This window comes from Triturus cristatus, chromosome 3_1 (genome assembly GCF_964204655.1).
Source record: "Triturus cristatus chromosome 3_1, aTriCri1.1, whole genome shotgun sequence".
Lineage (NCBI taxonomy): Eukaryota > Metazoa > Chordata > Amphibia > Caudata > Salamandridae > Triturus > Triturus cristatus.
The window spans coordinates 804,380,549-804,394,109 of NC_140583.1; the positions used below are offsets into that span (position 1 = coordinate 804,380,549).

Consider the following 13,561-nt stretch of genomic DNA (forward strand, 5'->3'; position numbering starts at 1 on the left):
TTACAACACCTATATTAACAGCAGCAAAACATGTAAGCCAAACAGGAAGAAACGTTCAATCGCTCGTGAAGAGATAACATCCATGTAGATCTATTGAACCACTGAAGCATTATGTGCAACGTCTCTTACAAGAAGCCCTCTAATAACAAGAAACACTGGCAGAAATTATACATGACTGCAAGTGCAAGTTTTCTAAATGTTCCCTATGATCCACTGCAAAGGCCAAATTACATTTTTGATACTGAACCATAGCCGCAGAAGGAGGAAATTCAGTACAAGAAGGCATTTCCTTCCCAGCTGTTTTGATAGAATTCAATTTGCTATGTATACAGTATTGAAATGTGCCCAAAAATATAAAGGTAAAGACATCATAATTGAACACGTCTTACACACCCATGCCATTGCACTTGTGTCAACCTAATACAGTTAAGCACATGCTGCTATCAAATGAACACAGTGCACAGCATGTGACTAATCTGCCTGCTGGCATTTCACTAGTGCCGAAGGGTCTCAAAGCTGAGCACTTTCTGCCATTAGCTTTATTTACACGTCTTGAGCTGCTACACTTCTTGGACCTTCGGGATGGAGATTCACAGGCAGCTCTCCTCTGTTAAGGTGTGTTTTGCATTGGTTGGCAGCAGTTTTGATGGGTTACGGAACCATCGGCATGTTGTTGTCTAGCTAAATTTTGCAAAATTAAAAAACATCCTGCCTGATATCAGTCACGTGCACCAAGATCCTTTTCAAGGCTAGCTAGCATATTGAGAGTGCAAACACAAGGAGATGATGGATGGAGTGCTGAAACTTTTCACTCACTCACCCCAGTCACCGATCTGGGTTGAATCCATCATCATTCTTTAGCTCACTTTGCCACCCCAGTTCAGACACAGCTATATGCAAATCAGCCTTGACCCTGTGCCTTATGGGAACAGTCCAACCCGAAATGCCAAGCCATGTCTTCCCTGGACCGGAATCAAGCATCCTGGGACTGGTTTCGGGTTAACAGCCCTCATCAGCCAGGCTAGCTTCAATCCAGTGGCAAAGTGAGCAAGGGACCCACGTCTGGGCATATCGTGCCAACTTAGAGCGAACAAAGCAAACACAAGGAGATGATGGACGGAGCGCTGAAACCTTTCAAACACTCACCCCCAGTCACAGATCTGGGTTGAATCCATCATCATTCTTTAGCTCACTATGCCACCCCAGTTCAGACATGGCCATATGCAAATCAGTCTGACTCTGTGCCTCATGTGAACAGTCCAGCCGGAACTGCCAAGCCATATCTTCCCTGGACCGGAATCAAGCATCCTGGGACCGGACACAAACATAAGACACAAAAAATACAAAAAATATAAAACTTGCAACACACCAATTTCTGCATGTTTATTCAGAAAATCATTTTTTTGTGTACAAAATAGCTTCAATATCAAAATATTCATAACCAACTTCTTTGCTGGCATCTTAAAGAGTTTTCCATGATTATACATCATTGTTCTGCTCATTACATTCAGTAAACATTCCCCTTCCGAAATAAAAATGTAATATTCATTTTCCATACTAAAACACACATTTTGAAATTCAAATACTATAGAACTTCCTTTGAAAATAATAGCTAATATTATTCTCTCTCAGGAGTTTTCAGACCTTAAAAGCCATTCTGCCTTTGATCTTATGTCACCAGAACCCCTAAATGGCATCGGGGATTGAGAGACAGAGAGAGAGAGAGAGACAGAGAGATAGAAAGTCACACACAGAAATGAGGGGTGCATTTCTGATACTTATCTCACCCACATGCAAGTGGAGACGAATTCCCTGGATTTTGATTACTTGCTGCTAGGTTATTTCCACTGCCAGACGCATGCGTGGTTAGCGCATGTACAGTACCTACTTTCATGAGTAGCTATTTGACCAGGAGCTATTCTGTGCAGCAGCCATTTTGTGTGAACTTAAGACATTTATTGATGATCCATTGAGAGTTAATCCCGAAGTCATAAGAAAAGGGTACACGCCTGATTTACTAATACTTTTTGTACGGCATAAGACAGTCTAAAAAGTGTTAAAAGACAGGAAGGCCTATTTTAAGAGTGCCTTAAACAAAGACACCACCCCATGAACGTGAGGCCATATTTTCTAGTTTAGCACAACTGAAGCCGAAGAAAATCAGATCTCACAATTTTAACATTAATTCTATGGCTTTAATTTCACTTCCATATGTGGTCCTGATTATTCAACAGACACCCACTGAACACCTGCCAACATTAAAAAATCAACAGATGTGGGTCAAAAAGAGAGGTAAGTTTAAGGGCCCCATTGAAATGGATTAGGCAAAATGGTTTATAGGACGCACAATGATTTTTAAATCGAGAGTGCACAAAGAATAGCAAATCTGAGGTCTTTAAATTAAGGTTGTCCTACCAAATGTGGCCAGAAATTAGGTATGTAAATGTAAACACCAAATTCATTCAGGAACCACGATTGTTACAGGATTCAGCAAGCCAAATTGGAGAGCATTTACAAAATTAATATATTGAAATGAGGCCTGAATACAATTCTGTACTACTTTGCAATTATTTCTGCAGTGCATTTATTGTGCAGAAAAAGAATAATCCAGGAGCTTGATAATATATGCAGAGTCGTTTCACTTTTTGTGAAGAAGATGAGTAACTGAATGTGCTGCTACAAGATGTCATCATTTGGATGTTTTGCAGAACTGTAAATTATAATTATCAGTATCTCAACAATTTTAAATCTAAGGGATAGGCAGAATAAATTTGAAAACATGTAATAAGTAATAAGACTTATTGCTGGGCAAGGAAGGAAAGTGTGATGACAATTAATTGTATTTTTACAGTGCATTTTATAGTAATGAAATATTTTTGTCTTTCTCCATAAGGTAAATTGTGCGTGCAGTTTTCAGTGCAGAATTCAGTGCGTGCTTTTTTGCAGTGCAGAATTCAGGAAACATGTCTCAAAAATTAAGGAAAACTGACTTAGCTTAAAAAATGCAGAAAACTAGAATTTAGGAAAGGTTTACCAAGAATTCTACAAAGGCTAACTGAAATTCATGAACATTTTCTAAATTTAGGAATGACTGGTCTTAATAGGGGAAATATTAAGTAGAATTCTTCAGAATTCAGGAATGATTTGCCAGAATTTTGAAATTGCTGGATCAGGTAAGACTTCTCCGGGATTAAGGAAAGAATACCCAAAACTGGAGAGCCGCTCCAGAATCTTTCAGATCATTCCCCAGAAATCCAGAAAGGCTGACCTAAAAAATGGGAAATATCCTGGAATTCAGGAAAGACATTTCAGGTAGTCTACTCCAGATTTCAGGAAAGATTGTAAAAGAATTCAGGAAAGACTAAAAGGAATTCGAAAATGTCTCATCTGAGGCAGAAAAACGTTTCCACAAATTCTGAAAATGTTTGCCAAATGTCAGGAGCAACTGACCAAAATTTAAGAAAGGAATTGGGGTGGTGTCTACAAATCTGTGACAGGAAAGCCCCAAATTCAGTAAAAACTCTTCATAATTCAGAACGGTTTGACCTAGAACTGAAACATGTTTGAAATAGAATCTGCTATCCATGTCCTGTAACTCAAATACCTTATTTATGAAAGACTGGTTCTACTCCTGAGAGTCATAGTGGATATCACGAGCTGCGTGCTACCCCAGTTAGTGCGTTTTAGACTTCTGGGGTCGCCGTTTCTGGCCGCAGCACTTCCTACCACAAAAGCAGCAGCACTTGATTACTATAAAGAGGGTGACAAAAACAACAGCAAGGAGGAAGGCAATGACATCCAGTGAGTGGTACTGGATCCAGTTGAGGTCGTGTGCTGCTGGGCGCAGGTGGGGGGCTCCCTTGTGCCTCATCACAAACTCTACCCAATGCACAGCGAGGTCCAGGGGGTGGATGGGCCGGTCCAGGTGCAGTGCTGAGAGACGAGAGATGTTCTCTTTATAGCTAGAAAGAGTAAATAAAAGTAAATATTAAAGAGATACATAAGCACAAGAAAAAAAGACACCAAGATGAAAAGTCACATTTCCAGAAGGCTGCAAGGCAGCCCAAACTGAAGTAAAGTATGTTGGTCAGCGCACCTTCAAGAGAAGGGATTACTATGTGGTACAAGGTTCACAGTCTACGTATGGAACCAGCTGGTGTCCTCCTCTGCCCAAAGGTGACAGTACACTGAAATCCCACTTCATCGTCACCTGAAAAGGGGCTGCAGTCCAGGGATAGTCCAGCCTGCCCTAACCAGAGCACAGCCCCAGATGAAGCATATCCAGTTGTGCATTAACTGGACTCCAGCCCATGGTCCAGGATTGTCCTAACTTGAACCAGTCCATAGTTCTGGAATAGTAAGGTCTGTCCTATCCCAGGACCATAGTCCAAAGATAGCTAGTGTGTCCTGTTCTAACCTGACCTAGGGCCACACAACAGGGAAATCTGCCCCTACCCGACCTAGGGGAAACAGTACAAAGATGCCCTTGTTTGACAAAGCTGACCAACACAAGACTGGCCAGAGATATCCTGGCCTGTCCTAGACATACCCAGGGTCACAGGCACAACAGATTCCATCTTCACCAGATCGAGGGCCACACCGTATGGTATCATACCTTTCCTTAGCAGTGCCACACTCAAGGGATATGGTGGTGGCCTATTATATTGTGTCCAAGAGCCAAAGTTCAGGCCACCTAGGTCCCTGATAAACTGGCCAAGAACAAGAATCTAGTAGTCAGGTCTGTTGTACCATGGCCCAAGGTCACAGTCTAGATATATTCAGGGCTATCCTAACCTGCTACAGGGCCGCAGTTCTTGAATAAATCGGTCCTAGACTACAATCCAGAGATATGCATGTAGTGCTTAACCTGCTTCCTGTTTACAGTCAAGAGATCTACAGTCCTTTTTTGGTTCTTCCCAAGGCCACAGCCCCTGGACCAAATGTACCACCATTGAGGTTTGCAACTCGCAAATTGCATTAAATTGCGAGTCGCAATTTGCGAGCCGCAAACATCAATGTACAACAGTGTCAGAAACAGTGTTTGTGATTCCCAATGAGGTAGCAAATTGCATGGGTCATGCATATCAATGAGGCTGTCGTAATTTGCGACCCCATTGGGAATGGCTGGCACTCCCAGGCATGGTGGCATGCCAGGATCAGCAGAACTCCATGTCTGGGACTGCTTTTAAAGACAAGCATTGGCATAGTCAATAGGTCTCCCCTTTGGGACCTTATAAGTGTTTAGCAATGCATCACATTATCCCCTACTGGCTGGGAGGATCGACGAAGTGAGCTGATCGATGGGCCCTGCGAGAAATGGCATGGATGAGAGCGATGTGTACGCGGGGAAATAGCAAGACGAGGAAGGCACTGGGCTCAGCATGAAAGGATGAGAGCGGTGTGTTGTCAGTGACATTTCAGGATGCGCAGAGCAGTGAAATCAGCATGAAAGGAAAGGGGACCGGGTGAGAGGGATTGGCTTTTGTGTGAAAAGTGAAAGGAGAGAGAAGCTGCCCGGTGAAGCAGAGAGCCGTGGGCTCTGGGTGAACGGGCAATGGAGAGCGACGGGCTCTTGGTGACCAGTGAAAGGAGAGTGGATGGGGAGGGTGAAGGGCTGTGGGTGAAAGGACAGCGGATGAATGTAAGTATGGAGGGAAGATCATTTGAGGAGTGTGATGGATTCGGTGAAAGGACAGACAAGGACGTGGAGTTGGTTTGGTATGGGATGAGTGCGCCGTTGGGCTGTGAGAGTGAAAGGGGCTTTGTTGGCCTGTGCTGCTTGTGTTAGGGGCAGAAGGCACTTAGGATGCTCCTCGCGAGGACAGGACTTCTGAAGGACAGTGCGCCATGAAATGGGCAGTGTGCAAGGGAGGGTGTGGAGGATGGGGAGCACGCGGCAGGTGAGGAGGGAGGCTACGTTATTAGAAGAGAGAGTGAAAGGCCCTGTGCTGCTTGTGTTAGGGGCTGTTCGCCAGGGGAGGGCTGCTAAAGGACACCCGGACGTGAGGTAGGCATTGTGCAAAGGGATGGAGGATGGGGATTACTCAATGTGTGAAGAGGAAGGCTAAGGCAGTGGAAGGGAATGATGGGCGTGCTTGCGTACTGTGGGGCTGATATGCCTGTGGTGTGGGGAGCTGATGATGGCACCCTGGGCGGGGCTCTGCTGGCACGTCATCTATCCGACAGAAGGGTATTTCTAATCGGGGGAGGGGCCTAGGATAGCGTTGCGAGAGGAGGGGTGGATGGTGCCCATGTACGGGAACGGCAGTGAGATGAGGATGCGCGCACTCTCAGGGGAGGAAGTGCTTGTAGGTGGGAGGGTAGCATGCATACCCGAGCAGTGTGAGGGGATTAGAGCGCACCACATAGGAAGACCGAGGCGCTGGAAGGAGCGTGCGCATGTTGTGCAAGGGTATGTGCTGAGGAAGGTGAGATTCGAGCATGGGGAGGGCAGTAGAGGACACCGATGTATACGTAGTAGTGTCAGGTTCAGGGTATGGAAGGGTGTAGGTGCCCACATCGTGCAAGGTGAACGCGCGGGAGGGGCAAGCTCGCAGATAGATGGAATAGGAGTATTATGAGGAACAGGGCAGGCTGAGGACACTGGTGTGCACATGGCATGGAACAGTGGAATTGTCTTGGTGCCCACATGCATTGTGAGATGTGGGGTCACAGGAGGGGGGGCAGTGCAGGTCAAGGGTGCTGATATGCACATAACATGCTCATGATGTAGAGTCGTCGGGTGGAGATGACCTCATTGTGCACGAGGGGGACGGTGGTCGGACTTACACAACAAGGAGGAGCCCGACGTTCAGAAAACACTTCTCTCCCCAACAATGGGCCGCGGGCTCCCAAATCCCCACTTTATAAACAAGCGCGGCATCAATCGTTGCTGGAGACATCTATGACAATTATCAGGAAACGCGCAGCCGCAAAAGTGAATGCGACCGCCATCTGTTTACAAATAACGCGACCACGAGACAGGCAAATGGAAACATGCGCGGGCGCGATAATTCATAACAGATCGCACTGCTGCTCGTAACCGCAAGCCATAGGCGGATACATTTTCTGGGAAAGGTGGGACATGCACCCGCCGTTGCCCAATTGCGTGCGGTCTTCGCACAAAAAAGTCCAATAGAAAAAAAGCTAAAAAAAAAGAAGACCAGAGTGATTCCAAGAGTTCGTTTTCCTAGTGCAGCGCATGCGCGCTGCGCTTGGCTCGACCTCAAAAAGCAGTTTTTTTTAAAATGCAGCCCGTTTTCCTTAAAGGGAAACAGAATGCAACTTTTCATTTTCCTTTTTTAAGGGCTGGCAGTGGTCTCTGAGACCACTGCCTGCCCTTAAAAAATGTTTGTGCATGCATTCCCAAAGGGGAAGGGGTCCTCTTGTGACCCCTTCCTGTTTGCGAGTGCTTTTACCACCCTTCTGGGAAGGGTGGTAAACTGCAAGTGTTTTGCGACCGCAATTACAGTCGCAAAACTTTCTTACATAGCTTTTGGAGTCGCTATTAGGAAGGGAACGCCCCTTCCTAATAGCGAGTTGCAAATCCTATTTTGAGAGTCACAAATTGATTTGCGACTCGCAAAATAGGATTAGTGCATGAGTCGCAGGTTTTTTGCAGGCACAAACGGGTCTAAAACCCATTTGCGCCCACAAAAAACCTTAGTACATATGGCCCCAGGTTTGCAGATGGAGTGTAACTGGGGTTAGTTGTGTTATATAAAAAGCTGCTGTTGTAGTGTGACGAGATGGGGTTGAGTCATATTTCAGTGGAATTTTTATGATCATGGGTGCGGATGGCTCCAGGAATGAAGTGAGGTAAGACAATAGCTTAAGGTGCTATGTTTTGGGATGAGGCAATTAGGACAAGGCATAAGGATGAAAGTGAGGTTCGTAAAAAAAAAAGTCTGAGACAAGATTGAAATCCAGTTTTAGATGTGATGTTAAAAAGAGGGATATATAACTGGGATCGAGTTAAAAGATGTGAACGGCAGTACCGCTGAGGATATGGTCCCAAGGTGGAGTCATGAGTGGGGAATGTGTCTTAGATGGAAATGTGGGCTGGATTTATAGTTGGCATAGGAAATTAGGCTGGGATGAAGTTGGAATTCCAGCATATAGTGGGGTGTGCTAGCTGTGCTAATAGTGTTGGAGGTTGAAGTATAAAGGTAGGGTTTTAGGTATGGCTTGAGCGCAGAGATCACTCCACTGACCTGGGGTCATTGATCACCGTCTTCAAGGCGTTACTGAGATCTTGTGCAGTCATCTCCAGGACGTTGAGGGTCACTCCAGCTCCACGCGATTCAATTCGTTTGGCGTTGTCCATCTGGTCCCCAAATAAGGGCAGCAGGACCATGGGCACCGCGTTACAGATGCCCTCGTAGATTCCATGTGAGCCAGCATGTGTGATGAAGGCACGTGCCTTAGGGTGTGCTACCAGAGGAACAAAAACAAGTCATTAGAGAGTGAGCGAAATGTGGGTGCTATAATCATGCCTGAATGTGAATGAACCCATGTAACACGAGTGAGGCTGAATACATCTTGCCAAGTAATAACTTGTAAACCTTACTGAAGGTAAGTTAGAGAGTGTGAGTGATTGAGTGATTGTGCATGACCAAATCTGTAGGTAACAGTAAAAACAACATGAGTGCCAAGGACTAGGTGTGAGCCAGTGAAAGTAACTAAGCCGGTATGAGATCATACTTTGGCAACGAAATGTACATATGTTGTGCTACTGCTCACATGCATTCTTCCTACGATATAGCGCGTGCCCACCTTAAAGGCATCACACAAACTGGAGCACGGTTCAGAACCTCAGACGAGAACTATGCCCACACAGGCCACACTGCGCCTACACACACTGTGAGCCGAGCATGGCCACTCCAGCCTGCTCCTAACTGAATATGACTGAACACAACAAGCCACCCGAGTGGACTACATAAATGTAAGGCAAGAATTACATTTTTGGGAGTTAATGATCACCCGGCTGAGGAGCGTGTACACAGATAATTAAACTTTCAATAGTTGTGCTCCCCAACCGTAGTTATTGATCACGTTTTTGCTATCCACACTCATTGTACAAGGACAGATCATCGGCTTTGCCACTTGGGGGGGAGAAGGGGGGTGGGGGGGTGCTGACAGGGTGATGTTTCCTACAGCATACATTGGTTGCTGATCTCAGCTTGAGGCCACTTAACTGAATATGTACAGCATTCCAAAAACAGTGCATATTCTAAGTACCACATCTTAAATATTGTTCCTTTCAAAAAACGTTTTTGCTTTTTTGGTCCTAGTGCAATTATTACCAAAATGTCTGCTTTCTTTAAGGAGTATATGTCCACCATGAGGCAAAGCAGACATTGGCCGAGTCTGCAGCACCACGATGTTTGTTGCATTTGGAAATAATACATGTGTACAACATAATAGAGTATATATAAGAGAAAGGCCACAGGACTGACCTGGTTCCCTTATTCGCAGTGGCATAGCAAAGGCGCCATAGGTCCTAGTGCAAGCATGGAAAATGGGTTCCCCATCCCCTAGTTTAGTAGGTGGGCCCCTCACATCTCTATAGCTGCTGCCACTGCATCTGTTGCATTATCCATAGCTAGACCCCTACATATTTGGTAACTCCATAGTCTACAAGGTCTGAAGATTCCTGTTTGCTATTACACTTTGAGAGTGGCGGCTGATAATTTTAGACAGGGGGCAGACGGGCCACACACACACTCCGCTATGGCGGAGGAACATCACCCCCACTGCTGAAAGGCAGCAGACAGAAGCAGTGATTAATTTGTAAAATAAAAAGTGCCGGGACTCTTCTCAGGAGTCAGCGCTAACAGGGGAAATGTGCTGGTGCAAACTGCCTCCTGACTAGAGCCCCGGCAGTTATCATTCTGGAGAGGACTTGGCCTAACGGCTAGAGCTGCCGATTTCGGAGCTGGAGAACCAGGTTTGAGTCTCGGCGTGGCTCAACATCCTGTGATTATGGGGAAAATCACCTGCCTTCCAAATGAGTGTGTCCTTAATTGGTGCTATAAGCACCAGTGCTGAGCATTAGGTGCTGGTACTGGGCACTGGAAAGCACCGGCTCAAATTAAGCACTGGGCAGAAGAAAAATAAAATGACAATAAAACCATTTTATTATCATTTTATTTTTCACTTCCAGTTCCAGAGTCAAGGGCTGGGCCATGTCGCAGCGCCACACAGCATCGGGAGGAGTGGTAGGCCCTGAAAGTGTGCATGTCGGTTTTGCCAGCCATCTTAGGACAGCCAAACGAACGTGTGCGCACCTTGAAATCTCCGGGCTGTGCCTTGGAGATATCAGCAGTGCTCAGGAGAATAGGCTCCCAGTCCCTGCTGGAGCGTGAATCTTGCCCTCTCTGCCCAATCTCAGCGCTTCTCTCATGCTGGGACTAATAACATGAGAGCGGTGCTGATATTGCATGGGGAGCCTGGGAGCCTGTACTCATGGGGACTGCAGTGCGGGAAGCATAGGATCAGTGCGGGAGCAGAAGATCAGGCCTGGTGCGGTGAAAGGTAAATGTACATTTGTTTATATTTTTTTTGCCCCCTGCGCCCTCCCCCTCCCCCCACCACATCGAATTGGCAGCTGGACACAAACACATACATATAATCACTCACCACCATTCATTCACAACACTCATTACCAAATATTCAAACATACACACATGCACCAAACATTAATTTAAAAATAATCATTACACTTACCTGCAGCTCTTCCTCTGGAGTCCCCGGGAGGGTTGGGACTGCTGCCTTCCCTCACTTACAGACTCTAGGTCAGCCAATAAGGGGAAGCAGCAGTCCCAACCTTGTCACAGAGTGTGATGGGACAGTGAGACTGCTGACCCCACCCCACTCTGTCACGAGGTGTCACTAATTGATACTCGGCAATGAGCACTTGGGTTTAAACTGAAGAACCCAGGTTCAAGGCAATGAGTGACGCTCCCCCTTGTCACGAGGGGGAGGGCCTCGTGGACCTTTTGCTGTGCTGAGGAGTTCACGCCCACAGGAGCTATAACATCCGCAGCCCAGCAAAGTTCAGCTCAGGCAGCCAGGAGCCTGCGCATGTCTAGCTACTGGCGTCCTGACCAGAAAGTGAAGAGTTTCTATCAGGTTGACCTTTGCGCGGCGTGACACACACTATTCTTGAGGGGTAAAGGTGAGGGGGTGTGGACCTTCAGTCCCTATGGACAGGCCGCAACCGCACTTTTATTACTTGACTAAGTGTCCATCACAGTTCTCTTACAAAAACAGTTACTATTTTTGTTCCCACTATTCTCATTGAAGTAGCACAAGGCGCTACCTACCTCCCTAGAAAAATCATTTTCCTCATGTTCTTACTGTACCTGAGGACAGTGGCAGCGCCTCCGCTAAGGCGGAGGAGAGTCGCCCCACTGAACAAAAGGAAAAATAAAATTATAATAACTATCATTTTATTTTAGTTGTTATAATTTTATTTTTCCTATAGCTGTTAGTGGCTCTCGGGCAGGTTGGCCGAGCAGGGAGAGGAGTGGTTTCCACAGTCATGCGCACCTTGCATGTTCCCCATCAGGCTACATTACACAGTAATAGTACGGAACATGCAAACCCTCCCGTCCCCGACTGAGTGCCAAAGCACGGTGCTCAGACCAATCACAATGCTGTATTGCAGCGTTGTGATTGGCTCAGGGGAGCCTGGGAGCCGGGTGCTTCCTGCTGCTCGCCAGGAGTCTGCAGGAAGATGACGGAGGACGCAGGAGAGGCGTCGACTGTCCTTCGCCCCACTTCGCCCCACCTCGGCCCACCACCCAGGTCCGGTAGCAACCGCTACTGCCTGAATATCCTGCATCTTATCACTTGTTCCAGAACCAAACTAAGACTGGAACATGTTCGGCTCATGCCTTGTATGTATGCTTCCCAACCACACCTCTCCTTAATGGACAACATTCTGTGACCAAAATGAGGTAGGACTTTTTAGGTTTAAAAAATATTAATGTACGTAATGATGACATCACAGGACATTACATTTTGCGACCTTATCATTATCACAGGAAAATACATCATGAAACGTATTAATTAGCAAGTTCAAATCAGACGAATTTATCAGAAAATGGAGTAGGAGAGCTCAGAGGGTTAATGTTCCTGCTGCAGGGAAGTGTAAATGTCCAGCACAATTCTTTCAACTGAACCACTAAAATAACTCACAGAATGGAACGATTTGGTAAATATATAGCCAGGACATGAATCTTTACCACCAAGTAACTGTCCCTCGCTCCAGAGACTTACTTTACGCACACAGACGATATTTACAGGGAGGGCTAAAGCAGGCACACCCAATTAGATAAGACTTAATGGACAAACACATTTGCAAAACATTCTGACAGAATTCCAGCAACCAACACGCATCATCGAAAGCCATTCTCTGCTATGTGCAACTAAGCAGTGGAACTAAACGCCGGATTCTTGCGTGAATTTAGGCGAGAGGCTGCCATCTAGTGGGGAAACAGAAGATTGCAGCAACAAATAATCACCGACATCAGCTCCCGGTCTTGCTTGACAGCTTGGCTGTAGACAGACAATTATGTAAAAACCGCAAGGAGAGAGTCTATGGCTCTGCGCACATGTTGGAAGCCAAGAGGACATGTTTTGATTGGGCAGAATTTGTTTTCTTCCACAAACAAGCATCAGCAAAGCCAATAGGTCTCGCCTATGCAAAACCTATTGGCTTTGCCAATGTGTTTTAGCCATGTTGTACAACAGCGTGGATGCTGTTCAGCATGGCTAAACGTTAGAGGCATAGAAGATAGTGGCACAGAGTTGAGTGTTGGAGTGGAGTTGAAAAGAGTGGAGTGGAGTGTCACGGAGTGGAGTGTCTTGGAGAAAAGTAGAGTTGAGTTGAGTAGAATGGAGTAGAGTGGAGTGACATACCGTACCGGGGCGTAGAGTGTTGATGAGTGGAGTGGTGTAGAGTGGAGTGAAGCGGCATGGAGTGTCATAGAGTGGAGTAGTGTGTTGTACAGCGGAGTGGCATGAAGTGGCATAGAGATAGATATGTAGAGTGGATTAGAGTGGCGTAGAGTGGAATGACGTAGAGTGAAGTGGCGTAGCGTAGAAGGGAATACAGTGTCAACGGATGGAGTGGCATGGCGAGGCGTGTTGTAGAGTGGACTGGCATAGAGTGGGATAGAGAGTTGTAGAGTGTAGTGTCGTAGAGTGGGGTAAAGTGTCATGGAGTGGCATAGAGTGGTGTAGAGTGGAATAGAGTGGCATAGAGTGGAGTGTTGTAAAGAGAAGTATTGTAGAGTGGAGTGGAGTAACATTGCGTGGAGGAAACTGCATAGAGTGGAGTGTCCGAGTGGAATGGCATAGGGTGTAGTAGGGTGACGTAGGGTGGTGGGGCTTAGACATAGGGTGGTGGGGCTTAGAGTGTAATGGCAAAGTGGAGTGGCATACAGTAGAGTGGCATAACACAGAGTGGAGTAAAGTGTCGTCAAGTGGCATTTAGTGAAATTAAGTGGTGCAAAGTGGAGGGATGTAGAGTAGAGTGGAGTAGAGTTGCTTA

The 13,561-nt window shown here is 46.2% G+C and overlaps 1 protein-coding gene across 10 annotated transcripts in view; it reads right to left on the reverse strand.

The window, feature by feature from the left end:
* Nucleotides 1–1,352: 1,352 nt before the first annotated feature.
* LOC146861075 (UDP-glucuronosyltransferase 1A1-like) overlaps nt 1,353–13,561 on the reverse strand; it is a 444,482-nt gene continuing 432,273 nt past the window's right edge. For all 10 annotated transcript variants that reach the window (XM_085645120.1, XM_085645118.1, XM_085645111.1 and 7 more), the window contains exons 4-5: nt 8,214–8,433; nt 1,353–3,962 (exon numbers count right to left, since the gene is read on the reverse strand). In XM_085645120.1, the coding sequence (XP_085501246.1) occupies nt 3,674–3,962; nt 8,214–8,433 (509 nt within the window). In that variant the 3' untranslated portion in view covers nt 1,353–3,673. The remainder of the gene's footprint in view (nt 3,963–8,213; nt 8,434–13,561) is intronic.